Source organism: Dendrobium catenatum, unplaced genomic scaffold (genome assembly GCF_001605985.2).
Source record: "Dendrobium catenatum unplaced genomic scaffold, ASM160598v2 original_scaffold_131100, whole genome shotgun sequence".
Classification (NCBI taxonomy): Eukaryota; Viridiplantae; Streptophyta; class Magnoliopsida; order Asparagales; family Orchidaceae; genus Dendrobium; species Dendrobium catenatum.
The window spans coordinates 348,287-373,254 of NW_021449535.1; the positions used below are offsets into that span (position 1 = coordinate 348,287).

The 24,968-nt window shown below is 35.1% G+C and overlaps 1 protein-coding gene across 4 annotated transcripts in view; it reads left to right on the forward strand.

Moving 5' to 3' along the window:
* LOC110100270 (CBS domain-containing protein CBSCBSPB1) overlaps positions 1-24,968 on the forward strand; it is an 84,699-nt gene that overhangs the window by 12,827 nt on the left and 46,904 nt on the right. For 2 of the 4 annotated variants that reach the window (XM_028692155.1, XM_028692158.1), the window contains exons 2-7: positions 21,561-21,729; positions 21,818-21,950; positions 22,034-22,204; positions 22,422-22,500; positions 22,582-22,695; positions 22,778-22,844. In XM_028692155.1, coding sequence (XP_028547988.1) covers positions 21,561-21,729; positions 21,818-21,950; positions 22,034-22,204; positions 22,422-22,500; positions 22,582-22,695; positions 22,778-22,844 — 733 coding nt within the window. Of the gene's footprint in view, positions 1-16,104; positions 16,369-16,466; positions 16,516-21,560; positions 21,730-21,817; positions 21,951-22,033; positions 22,205-22,421; positions 22,505-22,581; positions 22,696-22,777; positions 22,845-24,968 lie in introns of those variants that run through there. The other 2 variants (XM_028692157.1, XM_028692156.1) reach the window with 2 other exon arrangements.

The window sequence follows — 24,968 nt, forward strand, 5'->3', positions numbered from 1 at the left end:
TGCAGAAGACATATAGGAGGCTAGCTTCGGAGCTTTACTGGAAGGGGATGCATAAAGATGTAGAGGAGATCTGTCAAGGGAACAAATACCTGGCTATGTCACCTGGAGGACTATTACAGCCGTTGGATCTATCGGGATGAGTATGGGAGGAGATATTCATGAAATTCATCGATGGGCTAGGTCTTGGGAGGGAGAATTGATTATGAAAGTTTTTGTATTAAGAACATGAGATTTTTAGGGAGGGATATTGTTTTTGATTTGTTCTTAATTAGGGTTTCTTGGCGACTTGGGCTCTAGATTCTCTTGTATAGAGATTTGAGAGAGACGATCCTCCTTTCAAATTGAGGATCTCTTGTATCTTGTTTTCCTTATTGTTGGCTTTGATTTTCCTACCACAATATATTGTTTTGGGCTATTTTCACCTAGATTTCACATTATTCTCATTGTTTTTCACCAATTGGTGATCGGTTTGCTTGCAAACTCAAGTATTACCCTTAGGGTTACTTGCAAACTCAAGTATTTCCTATCATATTCTAAGGCTACTACATATGAGTTTTACTATTTCTGCATTAATTCTTGATCATATGGTTGTTACTATTATAATTTGACTGTTAACATGCATATTACTCTTTTGCCTTGCATTGAGTTCAATTGTAGGTTTTGGTGACTTGATGGACTTTTTAGTTTCTTATATGTGGTTAAATAATTTCAGGTCAGAGAAGAGTTTCAAGAGTGTGAGACTGATCAGAATTCCTCAAGTTCTGCTCCATTTTGGTTCAGTTATTTTTTTGTATTCAGAAATGGAGGGATGTGCTGTGATTTTTTAATTCCTTAATATTGTATATGATGATTTTAAAGCATCGAAAATATAGATATATAGTGTTTTGAATTTTAGATTTTTTTTTTTGTTTATTATTGATAGATGAAATTAAAGCTTTGATTGTTGTATAATAAAAAGAAAGAATTCTTCCAAATTAAATTATAAGGCGTGACAACATAAGAGTAATTTTTATTAGTATGTGTAATATTGATTTTTGCATTATACATTTGTAATTAATCTAAAATTGTTATTTAGGTAGTCATTTCATATATAATTAGCCATAGTAGCGCTCCCCCAATTCTCTCATATTTTCTTAATTATTTTCCTTTTAAATCAGCTCTTAAATCAACCCCTAAATCTATCATCTTCAATTTGGAAATATTTCATAATTAATCCCCTCCAAATTAGCCCCCAAATCTATCATATTCAATTAGGAAACATTTCCTAAATAAATACCTCCAAATCAGCTCTCAAATCTGCCCTCTTTATTTAGGAAATATTTCCTAATTTATTCTCTCTAATTTGGCCCCCAAATTAGCCCCCTTTAATTAGGAAACATCTCCTCCAAATTAGCCCCCTTTTCTTATAAATTTTCCTCTCCTATTTGAATTCAAATAGGAGATCTTTTCTTAATTAATACTCTCCTTAATTCCCCTCCTATCATAATAAATTATTGCTTTGTTGGACCAAATATTATATTTTTGGAAGAAATATTTGAATTTTCCAAATAATTGATTGTTATTGTAGTTGACTAAATTAGCATATTGATTATAGTTGGATAGACTATAAGTTGATTCAAGGTGGTTATGAAATATGAGAAGGAAATGAAATGGGAGAAGCTATATTTAATTTCACAATAACCTATGATTTTGTAATGACAAATACAAACTATAAGAAATTAGAAGAAATTTTGGTTACTTTGAAAAATGGAATCTCCAAATCATAATTAATTTGAAGAGAAGGAAAATCTTCTGACAAAGATTATAAGGTGAATACAGTATAAAGATTTATCGCACATCATAGATTAGTAGTTATATATATATATATATAATTGAGGTGTTTTTTGTTCATGAGGCGAGGTGTAAGTCTCAAGGCGTTTTGAGGCGTAAGCCTCAAAATCAAAAAAATTGCGTAAAGTTATAATAAATATCAAAAGCGATTTTTTATATAATACCTAAAAAATATGTTAAATGATGACATATTAACTTTCTATTGAATTATGAATTAACAAATTGACATACATATGAAACAAAAAATTATACAAGATCTAAAGTGACAAGTAATAAATTGAATAAAATATAATTAAAATCCAAATATTATAAAAGAAAAATAATATTAAATTTAGAAATTGCAAAAAGTATCATATAACATCATGTTTAAGTCCAAATTTTCTTTTTTATCGATTTTCTACTCAGTAACATTTAATTCTTAATGAAAGCTTAAATAGTTGGCAACAACTTAGGCATTATCTGCATTGTCATCACTGAGGTGATCTTTATATTAGTTGTTGCATAACAAATCGGTCTATCTTTGCCTCACATGGTAGAGTCGAATGCCTCCCAATATGCTTCTTTTAAATTTATTTCAATCATATTAATCTTTTAGAAATATTTTTCTCAACATAAATATGAGATTAATGCTCCAAAATTTTTAGGGTGGTTGTGTGCAGCTTTCAAGTGATTTTCGGTGAGGACTATGACGTTGTTGGTTACGACGAAGGACCTGGGATGGTGGTAAAGGCAATCGAGAAGAAGTTGTTGCGCTCAAATGTGCATGAAGGTGTGATTTATGTTAGTTTTAACAAAAAAAATAAATTGTTGCAACTCGGGCTTCCGAGTTTATGATTTTGATGATAACAAATAATATTTATTAATCTTTTATTTCTCCTACTATTTGTAGTGCATATTTGTTTTTATATTGACTAATATTTAAGGTACATCATGCACCGTTATTTGAAGATTCAAGGCTCAAGATTGCGTAGAATTGGTCGTATTAAATGAGTCTGTAATTTTCATTTATTGAGTCAAATCTTGTAATGATGTATGTTAGTTTGTTGATCATGAACACATATAGAGGGAGCAAAAAATGATTATAAATATTTTAACTTTTTTGTTCATCGTACTGCACGATTTGTATCGTATTGTACGATCTAGTGTAACAGAAATAAATTAAAATATTTTATATTTCCTGGAAAAAATTATTTTTGAATATAACTAATCGTACTGTACGATCCCCAAAACGTATTGTACGATCTGTTATAATTAGAAAGCTCGCCGTCCATTAAATTAGGCAAAGATTTGAATTTGAAAAGTTGTTCTAATCGTATTGTACGATAATTCTCGTACGATGTTTAAAATATTGCCTAATTTAATCCTGTGATTATTCAATCAAAATGGCTTAATTTTGATATTTTGATCGTACTGTACGAACTGGATCGTACTGTACGATCAACAGAGACAATTCTGGCCGTCCCATGCTTCGTCCTGGATGAACTGCACTTTTATTGAACTGTTCGTACAACACATCGTACAGTACGAACTTCAACTGAACTGTTTGTACAGTACTAACTGGACATCGTACATTACTAACAGGTCAATTTATGCACATAGTACTGGACGATCTTACGATCGTACAGTACGATCTTTGGCGGCTGAATTGAGTTTTTTTAGAGTTTTTTGTGCCCTCTATTTAAGCACTCTCATAAGACTTTATAAGAGTCTTTTGACAGCCATTGTAGCTTCATTTTTCTAGAGAAAACTTGAAGAGAGGACTTGAAAGGGAGAGAGGAAAGGATGGAGTTTGAGAGAGGGAGAAGAACCTTGGAGGGGGTTTTAAGGGAGTGAAGGAGATTTTATACGGTTGCTCCGGCGAGCTTACACCTCAGTACCATCGGATTCAAGGTTCGTCTTGAAGGAAGTTTTGGGAAGAAGAAGATCTCGTTGGTGTCAAAGGACCCTGCTCCTTTGCCGCACCGGGGAAGGTGGAAGTAATTGTGTAAGGGCTTCTCCACCTAGCTGTGGGGGCTAAAGGAGAATCACTAAAGGTTTAGTGTAATACTCGGAGGGTGCCTCCGGGGAGTGGACGTAGGTCATGGTTTGACTGAACCACTATAAATCGGTGTGTTCTTTCCTTATTATTTTCGTACTTTATTTTTGCATTCTTTTTTATTGTGATTAATTGCGTGGTGCAAATTGATTATCTATCTTTTTATTGTGAATGAAATTCGCTTCCGCATAAAATTATAAAAAGATATTTCTTTTTAGTAAAGAAGGTTTTAATCATCCAATTGCCCCCCTCTTGGCGCATCTAGTTATTTCAATTGGTATCAGAGCGGGTTTCAAAAATAGTGTTTTAAAAAACCTTGAAAAAATCGATCATGACATATTTTGGAAATCGTAATATTGCGGAAGGTTATTGTATTACACGACCACCTTTATTTGAAAATATTTCTTTTAATTTTTGAAAAATGCGCATGTCAACTTTTTTGCAATCAATTGATTATCGAATGTGCCATATGATTCAAACTGGTTATTCTGTGCCTTCACGTATGATAGATGGAGTCAAAATTAATATTGCTTTTACTGAATGGAGTAGAATAGTGCTAGTCAATGCACAACTAAATGCTAAATATTTGAATTATTATTTTTGTGCTTTAAATTCTAACGATTGCATGAAAATCTCTACATGTACCACTAGGAAAGAAATTTGGGATAGATTATGCATTTCATATGAAGGTACTAGTGAAGTCAAATATTCTAAATTGAATATTCTAATGCGTGATTATGAACTTTTCAGCATGAAACCATATGAGACTATCTTAAACATGTTTACTATATTTATTCAAATTGTGATGTCATTGCATGATTTAGGTAGAGAACTTTCAAACTTTGAAAAAGTTAGTAAAATTCTACATTCTTTACTTGATAAATTTGATGCCAAAGTCACGGCTATATGTGAATCAAAAGATTTGAATGCTTATTCTATAGATAATCTAATTGGCTCACTCATTACCTACGAGGAAAGTGTGAGTCAAAGATTTTTGGATGCAGGTGATGAGAAGACTATTCTGCTAAAATCCAAAAACAGATGAATATGGCTTAGTAGATGATGAAAGTAAGGAGATATCATTGATAACAAATAAATTTGAAAGTCTATTGAAACACAAGCATAAACATCAACAAAAGTAGAGTAAAGGTAAAAATTATAAAAATATTAAGTTTTCTTCTGACATAATTTGCTTTGGGTGTAGGAAACCCGGACATTTGAAGCGTGAATGCCCTAACTTAAAAACTATTCCTGCAAAGGAAAAGAGTAAAACAAACCGTCTGTAATATGGGGAAAAGATAAAAAGCAAAAAGTCTCCTGGGCAGACCTTATTTCTGAATCATCAGAACAGGAGCAAGATGATGAGGTATAAGTATGTTAAGGTTTGTTTGTGTTTTGTTTATGTGTTTTGTATGTTTTTTTTATCTGTTTTGGATGTTTAACTTTTTTTATAATTTTATGTTTTTGTTTTGTTATTATGTTATTATTTTATATTTTATTTTATCTCTTCTTTTGATAATGTCAAAGGGGGAGAAAATATTGTAGTTTATTGTATTTTGTTTTAATTTTTACTGTTATTTAGTTAAAAAAAAGCTTTTCCCTAATTTTAATGTAATTATTTTAGTAAGGGGGAGTTTAGAAGAATTTTTTTTTAATTTGCAAAGTCAACCAATATTATTTGACAACATCAAAAAGGGGGAGATTGTTGCAACTCGGGCTTCCGATTTTATGATTTTGATAATAACAAATAATATTTATTAATCTTTTATTTTTCCTAGTATTTGTAGTGCATATTTCTTTTTTTGTTGACTAATATTTCAGGTACATCATGTACCGTTCTTTGAAGATTCAAGGCTCAAGATTGCGTAGAATTGGTCTTATTAAATGTGTATGTAATTTTTATTTATTGAGTCAAGTCTTGTAATGATGTATGTTAGTTTGTTGATCATGAACACACATAGAGGGAGCAAAAAATGATTATAAATATTTTAACTTTTCTATTCATCGTACTATACGATATGTATAATACTGTACGAACATAAATAAATTAAAATATTTTATATTTCCTGGAAAAATAATTTTTGAATATAACTAATCGTACTGTACGATCCCCACATCGTATTGTACAATCTGTTATAATTAGAAAGCTCGCCGTCCATTAAATTAGGCAAAGATTTGAATTTGAAAAGTTGTTCTAATCATACTGTACGATCATTCTCGTACTGTACGATGTTTAAAATATTGCCTAATTTAATCATATGATTATTCAATCAAAACGGCTTAATTTTGATATTTTTATCGTACTGTACGATCAACAGAGACAATTCTGGCCGTCCCATGCTTCGTCCTGGACGAACTGCACTTTTATTGAACTGTTCGTATAGCACATCGTATAGAACATCGTACTTCAACTGAACTGTTCGTACAATACTAACTGGACATCGTACACTAACAGGTTAATTTCTGCACATAATACTGGACGATGTTACGATCGTACAGTACGATCTTTGGTGGCTGAATTGAGTTTTTTTAGAGTTTTTTGAGCTCTCTATTTAAGCACTCTCATAAGACTTTGTAAGAGTCTTTTGACAGCCATTGTAGCTTCATTTTTCTAGAGAAAATTTGAAGAGAGGACTTGAAAGGGAGAGAGGAAAGGGTGGAGTTTGAGAGAGGGAGAAGAACCATAGAGGGGGTTTCAAGGGAGTGTGAAGGAGATTTTATACGGTTGCTCCGGCGAGCTTACACCTCAGTACCATCGGATTCAAGGTTCGTCTTGAAGGAAGTTTTGGGAAGAAGAAGATCTAGTTGGTGTCAAAGGACCCTGCTCCTCCGCCGCACCGGGGAAGGTGGAAGTGATTGTGTAAGGGCTGCTCCGCCTAGCTGTGGGGGTTAAAGGAGAATCACTAAAGGTTTAGTGTAATACTCGGAGGGTGCCTCCGAGGAGTGGACATAGGTCATGATTTGACCGAACCATTATAAATCGGTGTGTTCTTTTCTTATTATTTTCGCATTTTATTTTCACATTCATTTTTATTGTGATTAATTGCGTGGGTGAAATTGATTATCTATCTTTTTATTGTGATTGAAATTCGCTTCCGCATAAAGTTATAAAAAGACATTTCTTTTCATTAAAGAAGTTTTTGATCATCCAATTCCCCCCCTCTTGGCGCATCTACTAATTTCACAAATAGGGTGAGGCGTAAGCCTCACGCTAGCGAGGCGAGGCATGCCTCAAGGCATGCCTCAAGGCAAGCCTCATAAAAAAGCTAGAGGCGTAAGCCTCGAGGCTTTTTTCACTAGGATTGTGCTGAGGCAGGCCTCAAGGCGAGCCTCATATTGCGCAATTTTAAACTATATATATATATATAATATACATATTACTCTATATATATAATATAATAATATATATATAATGAAAACAATAAAAATAATTAATGACTTTTGGATTATATATTGGAATTTGAAACTAAATAATATTTTACTCTTTCAGGATTGGTTGCTAAGAGAGCCACATTGAAATTCTTTAGTTGAGCGAAACCAAATGTGCATAAGATGGCTAGTTTCATTAAGAGAATTTATATAAATTTTAGGAATTTCCAGAAATAGATTATAAATTAATAAGGATACTTGGTGGTTTAGTGGGGATGTATAAAAAAGGTTATCAAGCAATATAAATGTGCTTTTAAATCTCTGTTTAAAATTGCGCAATAAGAGGCGCGCCTTTGCACAATTTGACAAAAAAATGCCTCGAGGCTTATGCAATTCCTCACCTGGCTGAGGCGTACGCCTCACCTGGTTTGAGGCGTGCCTTAGAGGCGCAATTACGCAATTCTGGGTGAGGCGTACGTCTCACAGAAATGGCCCCACCTACTTAAAATGAATCCTCTTCTTCCCTTCATATCGCACGGGTTACTATTTTCTGAAAATTTTCGCTTCCAGTTCTCTGTTCGCGAAACATAAGGCATCCCGCACCGTCGGCTTCCCTTCCCGCCGCCTCTCCCGCTGGCGCCGCCTTTCTCCGGCGATCTTGAAGTGTCCGGTCGCCTTGTAGGAGAAGTCCACAAACGATTTTAGGTATTTTTTTTTAGTATTTGGATAGATTTTTGAAGTGAAAGAAATTCTAGGCTTTTAGATTTTTTTGAATTATTTTATGTGATTTTAGATTCTTTAATTAGGGATCATGGTTAGAGGCAAGAAAAAGGGGTCTTCATCTTTGCGGAGGGACCCTTCTTGGAAATATAGTATACAAGTTGACATTGGCGGCGGAGAGAAGAGCTATGTATATTTGAAATGTAATTTTTGCGATAAAGTGGTGAAGGGAGGTGTTACCCGCATGATGGAACACCTATCATGCTCGCACAAAAACGTAGCACCCTGTGCAAATGTGCCGGAAAAGGTGAAGGAGGAAATTATTGCTTATATGAAGAAAAGTACCACGGCTAAACACTTGCAAAAGGAGCAATTTGATGATAAGAAAATAAGAAAGATAATTCTGAATGATAAATTTTGGGTACTGTGACCTATGCCATTTTGAGCACGAGACCCTTAGTGCAAGTACTAAGATTAGTGGATGCAGAGAAGAAACCAGCTATGAGTTTTATTTATAATGCTATGGATGAGGCCAAGGAGTTAATTGCACACAACTTGGGAGGAGAGGAGGCAAGTTATATGGAGATTTGAGATATCATTGATGCTCGGTGGGAGGTGCAGTTACACCGTCATCTACATGCAGCGACATATTATCTCAATCCTCAATTTCAATATTCTGAGAAGAAAATTTCAAATCCTGAGGTGAAGCTTAGTCTATATAATTGTATGGAAAGATTATTACCGGAGCAGGCAGATAGGGAGCTTGCAGATTTACATCTTATTATATTCTGGAATAAAGAGGGTTTTTTGGTTTGAATGCAGCAAAACAACCATTTCCAAACGGTCTCCAGGTATAATTATTTTGGTAAATGCAAGACACTTTATTTAGTTCTGATTATATTTTTTCATGAAAACAGTTGAATGGTGGATCCAATTTGGTGATTCCACCCCTGAGTTACAGAGTTTTGCTATAAGAGTGTTGGGCCTCATTTGTTCTTCTTCTGGGTGTGAGCGAAACTGGAGTACATATAGTCAAGTGCAAACAAAGAGAAGAAATCGGCTATCAACACTCAGAATGAACTCCCTCGTATATATTATACACAATAAGAGGTTAAGAGAGAGGAGGTTGAGGAATAAGGGGTTGAAGGATGATGAGGATCCATCGGTGTGTGATGATGTGTCGTCTGATAATGAGTGGTTCATAGATGATGAGACAGATTTGCCATTATCAGACTTACAGCTAGAAGATCTAAGTGTGGATGTCTTGAGGGGCGAAACAGATCAAGTGGGCACATCCACAAGTACCACACCACACACATCTACTAATTCTGCAGCACAACAATCAAGTAAAGATATTCCACAACTTCTTATATGCTATTGTTGTATTGCATTACATTTATGTCAAGTGAGCATTAACATGATAATGATCTTTTCTCTTATTGAATATGGAAGAGAAAAGTGAGTCATATTGAAGATGATGATGATATGACATTCATAGATACAGTTGGAGAAGAAGATTCCTTTGAAGACTCATTTAGTGATGGGATATGATTGCATTTTATTTGTTCTTTGTACTTTGAGAGTTTTGTTAAACTAATATTTTGTGATTTTGTACTTTGGGACATGATTTTATTGCATCTACTTTTTTTACTTTCCACTATTTTCATATATTATTTAGATGTTTTTATTGTAAGATAGAATATTGCTATTATTTTCCTGCTAAAACCCTTAATTTTTCATTTACGCAATTCTGTGTTCGTGAGGCTTACGCCTCAGACCACCTCGAGGCTTATGCCTCGCCTCACGGACGAAAACCGCCTCGAGGCTTAATTACGCAATTTTAAATCTTGTTTTAAATAGTGGCAAAAATTAAGTACTATCAAGGTTTATAATAATTATAAGAAAGTTAAAGCTCTTCTAAAGAAAATAGTGAGTAATTTGATTATTTATATTTTATGTTTAGTATTATGGAATGACAAAAAGATTAATTATTGAAGCAAATTATTGTGTCAAGACAATTAGTGAAGACTAAAAATAAAAAAAAAAAGAATTTCATTTGATTTTATTGACCTTATGAATGCATACAATAGAGTGCAATGAAAACTGATTCGCAAATGCATATGCCAAAGATATGCTGACATTAATAATGTTATGTATGAGGAAACACCGTATAGTATTAATAGTAATTATAGAGATAAGAGTTTATAATTGTCGTAGGTTTATATTATGGATTAACTTTGAGTCCATTTATGCATACAATATGTAAAGAAAAAAAAAAACTTTGAGTCCATTTTTTTTGTATTAGTTATGGAAATGTTTATAAAGAATAATGAAAGTGATATGCTTTAGTATATGCTTTTGGCAGATATAAGTTTAAATGATAAAACATCTACTGAAATATATAAAAAATTAGAGTAGTAGGGTTAATATTTAGAAAATAAATTCCTTAGAATTAGTGGAATGAATATCGACTATATGATATGTAATTTTAGTGATTGATGTTAGTAATTATCAATTAATCTTATTAGAAGATAAGGTAATTTCTAGGTGATAAACTTAAATATCTTTGATCTATCATATAGAAGAATGGAGATATAATATCATGCCCCATTTTACTATTGCCAAAATAACATTATATCAAAACAATTGCAACGAGTAAATTTAATTTATTTCTACATAGTAATGTTACAAATTGTACCAAATTTGTGATAATTTATGTTCACCAAAATGATTCAGAGCTTCTAAATCTAAAAAATATCTACATAACTAATCTTCAAAATAGAAAATAAATTTAAATATCGCATAGACAATCATTATATAAACATCCATCCAATGTTTAAAATTGCTTAATCGGGTATTGATGCATTTTTTGTTTGTGAGATGAGACGCATGCCTCAAGGCATTTTGAGGAATAAGCCACAAAATCAAAAGATTGCGTAAACATAAAATAATAAATTTTGTATATACTAATGAGTAAAAAATATATAGAACATAAAAATGCACAAGATATGAAGTGAAATCAAAATATCCCAATAATAAAACAACATGAAATATAGTTCAACTCACACTCTATCTTTACCAAATCACAGTATTATTATAGTTAACATACAACAATAACAACATCAAGCCTTTATCCCACTACGTGGGGTCGGCTACATGAATCTTTTTTCTCCATTGTGTCCTATTAAAAGTTAAATTCTCATTTAAATCTAACAAAGCAAGGTCATTCTTAATATTTTCTAACCAAGTCTTTTTAGGTCTACCCCTACCTTTCTTAACATAAGTCAAATCTAATACCTCTACTCTCCTAATCGGGTCATCGGAAGGTTGCCATTTTATGTGACCAAACCATCTAAGGCGACTCTCTCTAATCTTATCTTCTGCTGGAGCTACTCCAACCTTTTTACGTATATGCTCATTTCGTATCCTATCTCTAAGGGTAAAGCCACTCATCCACCTGAGCATCCTCATCTCTGCCACACTTAACTTAGTATTATGCTTCTTTTTTAATGACCAACATTCGGCACCATAAAGCATTGCAGGCCTCACTACCATCTTATAGAATTTTCCCTTAAGTTTGAGGGGTACATTTCTATCACATAACAAGCCCGATGCATTCCTCCATTTCAACCATCCAACTTGAATTCTGCTGATAATATCCCCATCTATTTCACCATCACTCTGAACAATAGATCCAAGATATCTAAAACCTGTACTCTTATTAATGACTTGATCGCCCAAAGTCACAATCCCCTCACTAGGTCTATTACTACTAAAATTACACTCCATATATTCCGTTTTAGATCTACTTAAGCGAAACCTTTAGACTCTAAGGTTGATCTCCATAATTCAAGTTTACCTTCAACTCCCTCTCTAGTCTTATCAACAAGAAGAATATTATCAGCAAAAAGCATACACCAAGATACATCCTCTTGCAAATGTCTCGTGAGAACATCCATGATTAAAGCAAAAAGATATGGGCTTAAGGCTGATCCTTGATTGTAACCCAACTGAAATAGGGAAATACTTAGGTCAATCCACCTTGTGTTTGAAGACAAGTAATAACTCCTACATACATATCTTTAATGATTTGAATATAAGCATTATTGACTCCTTTCTTTTCAAGAACTCTCCATAGCACTTCCCTTGGAACTTTATCATATATTTTTTCTAAATCAATAAATATCATATGTAGATCCTCCTTATTTTCTCTATATTTCTCCATCAAACCTCTTAATAAATATATGGCTTCCATAGTCGACCTACCTGGCATGAATCCAAATTGATTTTGAGAAACATTAGTATCACGCCGCAACCTATGCTCCATAACTCGCTCCCATAGTTTTAAAGTATGACACATTAACTTAATGCCTCTATAATTCGCACAATCTTGTGCATTACATTTATTTGTAAAAATAGGAATTAACACACTCATTCTCCACTCATCTGGCATTTTTTTAGTCTTCAAAATAGTATTAAAAAGTTTAGTAAGCCAATAAATTCCTTCATCTCCTAAGCATTTCCACACCTCTATTGGAATATCATCAGGTCCAATAACTTTTTCACCCTTTATTTTTTTTAAAGCCATTCTAACTTCAATTTTACTAATATGCCGATAAAAACATAAATCTTTATTTTTATTTAAAGTTCTAAGGTCATTATAGTCAATTTTATTTTCACAATCTTCATTAAAAAGTTTAGCAAAATATCTCATCCACCTTTATTGAATATCATATTCTAAGAAAAGTATTTTTGATCTTCATCCTTAATACACTTCACTTGAACTAAATCCTTACTACTCCTATCTCTTTGTCTAGCTAACTTATACATATATCTTTCTCACTCAGTAGTATCTAATCTATTATATAAATCACTAAAAGCTAATGTTTTTGCATCGCATATTGCTTTCTTAGCATCCTTACGAGCCACTTTATATATTTCCCAATTATCAGAATTTTTAAAATTAAATAAAATTTTATAACTAAACTTTTTATTTTTAATCTTTTCTTACACATTTGGATTCCACCACCAACTATTTTTACTATTAGGAGTTTTTCCCTTTGATAATCCAAAGACATCTTTTGCAATATTCTTAATATCACTAGCCATTTTTTCTCACATAACATTAACATCCTCATGCACAGATAAAATCTTAAAATCTAAAATCTTATTCTCAAAAATATTTTTGTTAATATTCTTTAAATGATAATCCTAGAAATCCGTTTTACTTTATTTTTTTATTTTATGCCCCTTTATCTTAAAGTCCAAAACTAATAATCGATGTTGGGTACATAAATTTTCACTCGGAATAACTTTACAAACTTTACAATCTAAACGACTTAATTTTCTAATAAGATAATAATCAATCTGGGTTATACTATATCTATTTTTATAAGTGATGAGATGCTCATTCTTTTTCTTAAATAAGGTATTAACAATTGAAAAATCATAAGCTAAACTAAAATCTAATATGATCTTGCCATCTTCATTCATCGTTACAAATCCATGACCACCATGAATGCTTTTAAAATCATCTACCTCTCTATCAATATGTCTATTTAAATATCCTCCAATAAAAACTCTTTCTTCAAGAGGTATCTTTTGTATTAATTCTTTTAAGTCATTCCAAAAATTTAATTTAGAACTCATATCTAAACCTATTTGAAGAGCATAAGCACTTATAATATTAACAATCTTATCATCAACAATAATTTTTAAAGCTATAATTCTATCTTCAATCCTATTTATTTTTATAACATCATCCTTTAAACTCTTATCTATAATAACACATACACCATTTCTAGTACGACTCATACCCGAATGCCAAAGTTTAAATCCTAAACTATCAACTTCCTTAGCCTTCTCTCCAACTCATTTAGTTTCCTGAATGCACAAAATATTTAACTTCCTATGAATCATTATATATTAATTTCATTATTTTTCTATAAGGGAACCTATATTACAAGATTTTATCCTAATTTTAGTTTTATGGACTAGCTTCTTTACCCACATCCGTCCTTGATGTGGGAACCCTTGCCTATTTAACAGCGGCCCTTGCACACTTGTCACTGTATTCAGGCCATACAACGCATTGCTTCCAGAGGACACCCTAGCGTTAACACAATTTCTTAAAGGATTCATGTCATTATTGTTCGATAAATTTTACGCTGGCTGTCGACTACCTAAAGCAACCATCCACTTTTCTCATCCAGGACTTGGGACCTGGAAACGGTAGTGTTGTTATCGTTAACATATATATCCAAAAATAAATAGTAACGACACATCACATAAGAACTCATAAGTCATCAGCACTGTCATCACTAAGGGGGTCTTCATTTGAATCATTAATATGATGAACTGCTCTCTCCCCTTCCTCCTCTCCTATAGAGTCCAATGTCTCCCAATTAGGTCCTTTCTCAATATCAGTTATCTTCCTTTTCCCTAAATATTTTCGAACAATATCAAAATGAATAATAGTGTAATACATTAATAAAAGTTTAAGAAAATTATATTATTTATATACCTTTTATAATTTATTCTTGAGTTGTGATGGATGTAGATGCTTTAAGACCATCAAATAAATTAACATTTAAATCTTCATCTTATAATTCTGATGGCATCACTTCAACTTTATTATCTATAAACCACTTATCATCAGATGCCACATCGTCACAAAATAAATGATCTTCATCATCCATTAATTCTTTTTTCTTCAAATTCCTATATCTGAGTCTCTTATTGTACATAATGTACACCAGTGAATTCATCCTCAATGTCGACAAGCAATTTTTCCTCTTTGTATGTACTTGGTTGTATGCACTCTAATTTTTTTAACAGCCAGATGAAGAGCATGTCAAGCCCAAAACTTTCACAGCAAAATGCTGTAATTCTGGAGACCCATCGCCAAATTAAATCCACCACTTAACTAATATTTATATAAGAGAGTTTAATTAGCGCAAAAAAATAACCTTTAAATAAATGTTTAAAACATTAAATAAAATTACCTGAAGATTGTTTGACAATTGTATTCTTTGTTTGTTGTAATCTAAAAAAATCTTCTTTGTTTCTAAAAGGTAACAATTGCATACCAGCATTTGATCTTTCAGTTGCATTACTTATTAGCCGATCATGCAATGATACAATCCCAACTTTATTTCAGGGTTTGTAGACTTGTTCTCTGCATATTGATACTTAGGATTTAGGTAATAGCCAGCTGCATGCAATTGTCGGTGAAGCTGTAGCTCCCACTTTTCATCAATAATATTTTAATTTTTTCTTAAGCTATGCTCTTCGCCTCCTAAGTTGGAGGCAGTCATTTCTTTGACTTCTTCAATGACATTGTAGATGAAACCCATTGTAGGCTTTTTCTCAGTATTCTCCATCCTTAAAACTTGAACCAAATGTCTAGTAATTGTAATGGCATATAAGATACTTTGCCAAAATCTAACATTTAAAACAATCTTTCTAATTTCTTTTCTCTCAACCTTCTTTGCCCAAGTACAACTCAACCACTATGCAGATGTGAACATAGCCTCTAAAGATTGTCTAGCATCCAGCATGCTCCTTAAGGTCAAGTAAGCGGTGGCAAATTTTGTTGCTGCTGGCCTTAGAATTTTTTTCTTTGAAAAATTCCTCATAGGAGTTAGAACCCAAGAGTGGTTGTAAATAAACTTGGTTATTTTTTTGCTTTAGTTAGTGCATTCTTATGTGAGGTAGCTCTCCAAGCTTCTCAAGAATTAGATCTATGTATTGTGCGCACATGGAGTCTAATACAAATGTTTCCACTTCTACATAAGTTTGTTACCTATAGCCTTGCAAGCACTTGCATTATCTGTCACAACTTGTACAACCAAATGTTTTCCAACCTCCTCAATACTGCTATCTAATAATCCAAATATGAACTCATCATCTTCGACTTAGTTAGATGCTTCAACTGACCTTAAAACCATAGTACCATAAGGATTATTAATGAAGATGTTGATCAGACTTTTATGTTTGATATTAGACCACCCATATGACATAATTGTTACTTCTATTTGGGCCCAAGTCCTCTTAATTTCTTCAATGCTTTTATCAGTGCTTTCTAACTCCTCATTCAGAATCCATGTTCTCAAATCATACATTGTTGGAGGTTTGAACATTCAACTAAATGCTCTAACTGAACGAATTATGTTGTAATAGGCAGGTGATTTTTTAACATTAAATGGAATTGTATTTTCGTAGAAGAATATGCCTATATCCTTACACACTCTTCTCCGTGCCTCCCTTGCATTTTCTGGGGCCATCTTCTGTCTATTAGGAGGCCTATCCTCTGATATGTCTACCATATAATGATCCATAGGCCCTCTAGCACCCCTAGATAAAATGAGCTTTATCGAAGAAGATGAATCCCTAATGCTGCACTCACTCGCATAGTAAGAGCCAACATCAACTTTATTCTCAAATTACTTCTGTGCAAGTTATTTTGATGTGGTAGACTTATTCATGTATGACTTTATTTATTCCCTTACAGTATCAAGAACTTTGGAGCATGGAGCAACATTCTTGTGAGACCCTGAAAGGTGATCCTTCATCCTAGTTATACCTCCCTTCATAACTTTGTCACAGTAATTGCATTTTAGATAAATATATGTTTTATCACTTCCCCCTACATCCACCTGAGTGCTATGTTTTCATGCTGGATCTTTTCTATGACCTGATGCAGCTTTATCCTTACTTCTGACCATCATTTATGAGAAGAATATATATTATTGCAATATATCAAACCCCTAAATATAATGCTTCACTTTTTCTACATTAAGAAAACTTATACAAAGCATGCACTCATGAAGAAGCAGACTAACACTAACAACTGCCCCCAGAACAAATTTTTACTGTAACAGTAATTTTGAAGTTCTGCTTATTTTTAAAGTTCGTAAGTCGTTTGTATGGAAAGATACCGAGCATGTATCGAGCTGTACCGAGCAGTACTGAGCATGTAGCTAACGGTACCAAGCATGTACCTAGCGGTACCGAGCATATACCTAGTGGTACCAAGCATTATTATACCAAGTGGTACCGAGTAGTACCAAGCATGTACCTAGTGATACCGAGCGATACCGAGCGATACCGAGCAGACATACCGATTGTGGAATCTTACTCAGCAGAATATGGAGGTCCTTATGGCAGAACAGACCGATCTTGTATTTCACAATAAGGTGATAGATGGAACCACGAAGAAGAAGAGCTTTCAACGGTCGGTTGAAGGAGACTCCAGTCCAACTCGTGGTAGACGAGAACTCCAAGCTATAGAAAAAGAGCAACTCTTGGTGGATGGAAGCCGACGCTGGTCGAATGGAAGGAACTCAGGAAAAGGGGAAAATGTCTCTCTCGAAGAAGGGAGAATAAACCTAGTTTTGGTTCGGAAATGACCGAAGACGCAGGGGGTGGGGGGCCGAACCGAATAGATATATATTATGTTAGATTTTTTTTTTTTTTTTAATTTTAAGAAGCGGACGCCTCTAAAACATGAGGCGAGGCACGCCTTGAGACGCGCCTTAATGAACTTGAGGCGTACGCCTTAATGCCAGCTCTCATTGCGTAGGCTTTGAGGCTTAAAAGTTTAAAATTGCGTTGAGGCGCGCCTCTCTTAATTGCACAATTTTAAACCATGCATCCATCTCAGAAGCTACAATTTATATGATTTCATTACAAAAAAATAAGGCTTTCTCGAAAACAGTAAACATAGACCTAAGAATATTTTTGGACTAATTATTTAATTAGAACTTTATTCTTATTTTAATAGCTGATGTATTAAGAATACTTCCCATGACCGATTAGGAGACTAGATGTATTAGATTTGACATATGTTAAGTAAGATTGAGGTAGACCTAAAATGCTTTGTTAGAACGTATTAGAAATGATATTTTTTTTTATTAGATTAAATGAGAATTTGACTCTTAACAGGACATAATAGAGAAAATATGATTCATGTAGTTGACCTTATATAGTGGAATAAAGGATTGATGTTGTTCTTGTCGTTGTAATTTGATTTATAAACAAATTTAATTAGCTTATTTGTTAATCTTATTAACATGTTGAGGATGCTTAAGTGTCTTAGTTCTTTAGAAAAATGAGAATGTTTATATGAATTCCTTGCAAATCTAGGAGGATACAATAAAGAATTATTATAGTTGTCCTCCATCCACAGGCAAGATTCCTTTCCCCGGCTTTTTCCAATTGCTGCTCATTTTTTCCAAAGCAATGTTGTCCTTAAGAAGCGGATCAAATACTTGCATAGATGTCTTTCTTATTAAAAAATAAGCAATGATTTCATATAGAAGTTGATTGTTGGTACCACCATATCTGACTAGCCTTGCTCCAACTTATAGTGGAAGAGAATGACATGTTCTCTGTTAAGTTTTTGAACATTGAAGAATATTGTTTGGCTTGACCACTTCAAATGAGGGTGTATGGTATTTGTAGTTTACATGGTGTTAACATGTGAGGTCTTTTGCTGAAATGACCTACACGCTATCACAAATGATACAGATTTTAGAAAATAAGTGCTGTAGGAGTATCAGATCTAAGACCAAATATATGATTTGCAATTTTAGTGAGAGTGAAATTAGTAATTCTCTGATAGGAAACGCTTGAAGATTTTAAGTAAGTCCTATCAATTTCAGAAAAACAGCAAGAAAACTCTTCCAAACTTCAAAGAAAAAATTAGAAAAATAGCAATTTTATTGTGATAATCAAACTAACGGAAGAAAAATAACAAGATACAGTTGATCCTCAATTCGAGAGGAGGATCGATCTCTCCCAAATCCCAAGAACAGCTGCTAAAATTCCCCAAAACAGCACACCGAAGGTCCCAAAAACAACTCTAATACCAATTTGATAGGAAAAACTTAAAGATTTCAAGTAACTTTCAATTTCAGAAAAACAGCCAGAAAACTCCTCCAAACTTCAAAGGAAAAATAAGGAAAACAGGAATTTTATTGTGATAATCAAACTAACTGAAGAAAAATATCAAGATACAGTTGATCCTCAATTCGAGAGGAGGTTCGTTCTCTCCTAAATCTCTAGACATCGTTAGAGCCCAAAGAAAACCTAAGGGATCTCAAATTTCAGCTAAATTCAAGATGCCCTAACCCTAGGAAAAACAAATAATGCATACCATTCAAAAGGAAATCTCTAAACAATCCCTACACTCAATTTCCCTCCTAAACTCCCATAAAAATCCTTCCTAAGTTGCTCCTTGAAGAGTGGCGGTCAGCTCCTGCGTACAGGAGGCAGAGAATTCTGCCCCTTTTCGTGTGAGCCGGTCCACACGGGATCAGCTGGACCGGTCGAACATTATCAACCAGTTTTTTTTTAAGATTAAGTGGATTCCTTGATGTAATGGGTCTATGTATTTTAGAATTAATAAAAAAAAATGATAATATGGATGTTGATACGACTGATTGGTGGGAAAAAATATTAAAAGTTTGTAGAAGTACTATGCGATAGGAGAATATCATGGAGACTTCAAATATTAATTTAATAAGGGTGTAATCAGGTTGCATGTGATAATGAATCTATTTGTTGGGTGATTTAGAAAGATCTTGTCAGCTGTGTTAAATGTAGTAGGAAGTGAGAATTAAGGTACGGTAAAATTAGTAATAGTAGATTTAGAAATAATTAGAGTAGAGATATACTTGGACTAGCACCTATTGAAGATAAAATAGTAATAAATAAATTTTGCTATTTTTGGTATACACTACATAGGGTTGGAGATGCACAAATAAAAATCATGTGGTAGGCCTAGGCATGAGAATGGTTGTATCCAAGGTGACACACCTTGAAGTTGTGCAAAATATTTTGTTAGAAATATGATTAATATCTCATGTAGCACTCTACAAAAATGTATAGAGAATAATGATTCATAAAGATGACCATTATCATAAAAAAAAGGGTAATAATGATTGATACATCATAACAAAATTATGATGATCAGACACGAATCTCGAGGCAGAATCAAGTTGGAAACTTCCTAAATTAAAATTGGAATCATTCAAATTCTGATTTCAACAAACTTATAATCAAACTAAACATCTAGGAAAGAAGAACCCAACGACACCAAATTCGACTCATTCCGAGCCCAAATGGGTCCAAATTGAGGACCTAAAGCGCTAATGGAAGGTTCAAACCACAATTTGGATTACCAAACGGTTTCCAAACGTGACATGCTTATAGTCGAATTGAGCAGCTCGATGAGACGAATCCTGCGAGCCCATGATTGCTGAATTCCGACATCATTAAGACCTTCAAATGTGTAACGAACGGTCCACGATCAAGGGATTCAACATCGGCCGTCCATCGAAACCACTCCCCATTTACCCTTGATCTTCCTCTTATTTACGGGCCATGCCATTCTAGGAAATCTATGAATAAACCCTTTCTTCTACTTGAAAAGGGACTCCCTAAGCCAAAGGATCACGAGAGAGATCGGAGATCGCTCTTACCTCCTTGCCTCCTCGACCACCGCCCGGAGTTCTGCCGGACCACCACCTGATGTCCTGAGCTCCGCTGGACCACCGCTTGACACCCTGAGCTACGCCGGACTACCACCTGATGTCCTAATCTCCGTTGGACTACCGCTTGACTCCCTGAACTCCGCCGGACCACCACCTGATGTCCTAAGCTCCGCCGGACCACCGCTTGATGCCCTGAACTCTGCCGGACCTCCACTTGACATCCTAAGCTCCGCCGGACCACTGCCTGATGCCTTGTGCTCCGCCAAACCACCGCTTGATGCCCTGAACTCCACTGGACCTCCACCTGACATCATAAGCTCCGCCGGACAACCGCTTGATGCCCTGTGCTCCGCCGGACCACCACCTGACGTCTTAAGCTCCGCCAGACCTCTGCCTGATGTCCTAAGCTCTGCCAGACCACCGCTTGACGCCTTGAGCTCCGCTGAACCACCACCTGACATCCTAAGCTCCGTCGGACCACCGCTTGATGCTCGGAGTTCTGCCAGACCACCACTTGACGCCAGAGTTCCGCAGAACCACCACCTGAGTCCCTGAGTTCTACCGGACCATCGCTTGATCCCCTGAGTTCCGCCGGGCTACTACCTAATGCTAGGAGTTCTTTCGAGCCACTAAGAACACCAGGGTTCTACTAAGTGACACCCAAACTTGCAAGTGACGCCGTAATTCTGCCAGATCACCGGGTGACCCCAAAGTTCCACTAGACCCTCAAGTGACATCAGGCTTTCATTTACCCCTGACTTCAACCATACGGTTGATATTTGTAATCTGATCGCCCTCGGGGGCGAGTAAGCCCATTGTAACCTACTCAAACTTTAGTGGAATTATTTTCAACTGGACCAGGCCCGGTGATTTTTCCCCTTTCCAGGGTTTTCCATGTAAAACTCTTGTGTTCTCTGTGTGTGAGCTGGATATCCGTGCAACGCTAAAACGTAGGATCATAACTCTATTGCCGCGTATATTCTAGCCCACAACAATGATGATATAAATTAACTTAGATTGTTCATTCTTAGTAAGTTAATTTTTTCTAGGCTGAATATAGAAAGCATTAAAAAGCTTGCTAGGTCATACTTACCAATTTTTTCTGGCAGGACTTATATTGGTGAGAGATCTGTAAAGAGACTGCACCTGTCCAAGGCCTTAACAATATCAGAGAATACAACTGTCCATGAGGCTTGTCGCAGGATGGCTGCTATTGGGGTTGATGCTGTGTTGCTAACAGATTCTAATGCTTTACTTTGTGGGATCCTAACAGACAAGGTTTATGAGAACCTTTTTGTTCATAGTGATCCATAATTTCTTTTATTGGATGTAGAAGGTGATGATTTATAATGATCTTTCATTGAAGGATATTGCAACAAGAGTAATTGCTAATGAACTAAGGCTTAAAGATGTACCTGTGGCCAAAGTTATGACGAGAAATCCTGTTTTTGTTCTTTCAGACACTTTGGCCGTGGAGGCATTGCAGAAGATGGTGAAAGGTGCATATGCTTAAATATAACCCTGTTCTTCTTTTTTCTATGTGAAGTCTATTGATATATCAACAATACTGTTTTTTCGGCAGGAAAATTTAGACATTTGCCTGTTGTTGAGAATGGTGAAGTCATTGCTTTACTTGACATTGCTAGGTGTCTATATGATGCCATTGCACGGATGGAGAGAGCATCTGAGAAAGGAAAAGCCATTGCTGCAGCTGTTGAGGGGGTGGAAAAGCATTGGGGAACTTCAGTTTCAGGTATGGTAATTGGTTGTTTTGAGAAAGGTCCAAATCTGAATCTGTTTGCATTCCCTTCATTTGACCGTGCTAGTTAATTCGTTAGCAACACTCTAATTTGCTATTTTTTATTGCTAAGTTGTTTAATATCTTCTTCAGTGCTTCAAACTATACAGTATATACACTATAGCAGAGTAGAACTATAGCTTATTGGATACTCATTTTGCCTAACAACCAGGTTCCAATACATTTATTGAAACACTTCGAGAAAGAATGTTTAAGCCATCCCTGTCAACAATCATTCCAGAGAGTTCAATGTAGGTAATATTCATGTTAATATTTTTATTGATAGCCTTGCAAATGGTTTTATGAATCCTGATGGTGGTGTGACTTATTAGGGTGGTGAAAGTTTCACCAAGCGACTCAGTTTTAACCGCTACAAAAAAGATGCTGGAATTGAAAATGAGTTATGCAGTTGTAGTAGTTGAAGACAAGCCTCTAGGAATATTGACGTAAGCTTTTATTGTTTTATGGATGTTTCCAATCATCAGATTTTTTTGATAACGCTCAATATAAGATTGTTTTTTGTATCAGTTCAAGGGATATTCTAATGCGCGTAATTGCCAAAAATCTCACTCCAGAGTCAACCCATGTGGAGAAGGTTGAACTTTTTCCATATTTACTGATTGCTTGACTGTGCTCTTTCTAATTCTTTATTTTCCTCTTATGTACGAAATATTCAATTTTGTTTCTGTTACAACAGTTTGGCATGCATGATTTTTGGTAGCCGGTATTTATTTGCCTGATTTGTGGTTATTTATTTTCTTCGTACTAAAAAAATTCCCAACTAATCATATTAAGCTGAAAATCTTTTATCGTTTTACTTGGAAATTGCAAATAATCATTTGGTTTAATGCTCTACATATTTCTGTACTAGACTAGGTAACAACGAGAAATGAAGTATTATAAATATTTAAATGAAGGGAAAGGATTTGATAGGACTTGATGATCAAAACAACATACAACAATATAAAAAAACAACAACTTACTCCAAATAGATCAAGAAATAACACAAAGAGAGCTATTTTTACTAATTTTCAAGCAAACCAAGACAAGCTACAAGTTGATTCACTGTTCAAGAGGTGAATCGTCTCTCTCACAATTATTAACAGCCACTACGAACCCAAAACCTCACAAAAACTGGTGCAAGAATTCAAAAAATAACCTAAAAACCCCAAGCCACCATAATCTCCTCCCTTAAACAGCTCAAATGCCCCCTAATAAATGCCCCTTACATCTAATAAACGCCCCTTACATCTTTCCCAGAGAGTCCCCTCCTTTCCCAAAGAGTTTTCTCTCAAAGCCTCTTCTCCTATAAGTGATAAAAGAGGTGTTGGGCCCCACATGGCAGTTGAATTATTGCTGCCAACTGTATCAATACTCCCCTCCCAAAAAGTCACATTGTCCTCAAGGTGAAAATAGGAAATTGCTTCTGAATAGTACTGTAGGGCTCCCATGTTGTCTCATATTCAGGTAAATCCTTCCACTTGATCAGTACTTCCTTGATCCCCTTATCTCCTTGGCACATCCCTTTCACCTCCAATGGTTATAATATTACCTTCATATCCTCTAACAATGTGGTCGGTAGTGCAGGCAAGGGTGTGTGATTTCCAATGGCTTGTCTCAGTTGCGATACATGAAATACGAGATGAATGGCTAAGGTCGGTGGCAATCGTAGGCGATATACTACTAAGCCAATGCGCTCCACTTCCTCGTAGGGTCCCAAGTAACGGGGTGAAAGCTTCGCATTCCTTAGTCGAGCTAAAGTCCTCTGTCTGTAAGGCCGGATCTTCAAATAAACCATGTCCCCAACCTTTAACTGCACATCTCTCCTATGTTCATCCGCTTGCTTCTTCATGATTTGTTGTGCTCATTGTAGATGTTCTTTTAATTCTGCCAAAATTCGATCTCTTTCTCCCAATTATTGCTCCATTGATGACACTGGTGTGTTGCCCTACCCATAATGTATCAGATGAGGTGGATCCCTCCCATATAGAATTTTAAATGGCGTTGTCTAGGCTGTTGTATGATATGATGTGTTATATCAATATTCCGCCCAGGCTAACCATTTGGCCCATATCTTTGGTGTATCTGATACAAAGCAACGAAGATAAGTTTCCACGTGATTCACCACCTCCGTCTGGGGGTGATAAGTTGCACTCCTCTTCAGGATAGTCCTCTGCATCATGAATAACTTCCTCTAGAAGTGGCTTAAAAAGACGACCTTATCTTGATCGGACACAGTGGACTCAGGTATGCCATGCAAATGAACCACCTCTCTAATGAATGCGGTTGTCACCGACACCGTGGTGTAAGGGTGGCGTAAGGGAACGAAATGAGCATATTTGCTCAATCTATCCGCCACCACTAGAATCACAGTAAACCTATCTGATCTAGGTAGTCCGTCAATGAAATCCATAGTCATCTCTTCCCACACTTTCTCGGGTAATTCTAATGGCTGTAGAATACCACATGGAGCCTTAGCTAGATATTTGTGTCTCTGACACACATCACAACTGGCCACCAACTCCTCTACATCCTTCTGCATGCCCACCCAGTATAGCTCTACTGCCAGTCTATGATGTCTTTTGAACTCATGAATGCCCTCCAATAGTTGTAACATGATGCTCCTGTAACAAATGAGGGATGTGTGGCGATTTCCTTGAAAGCACAAACTTTGATTGGTATAGTAGTTTCTGACCCATCAAAGAATAACCAGGATGGC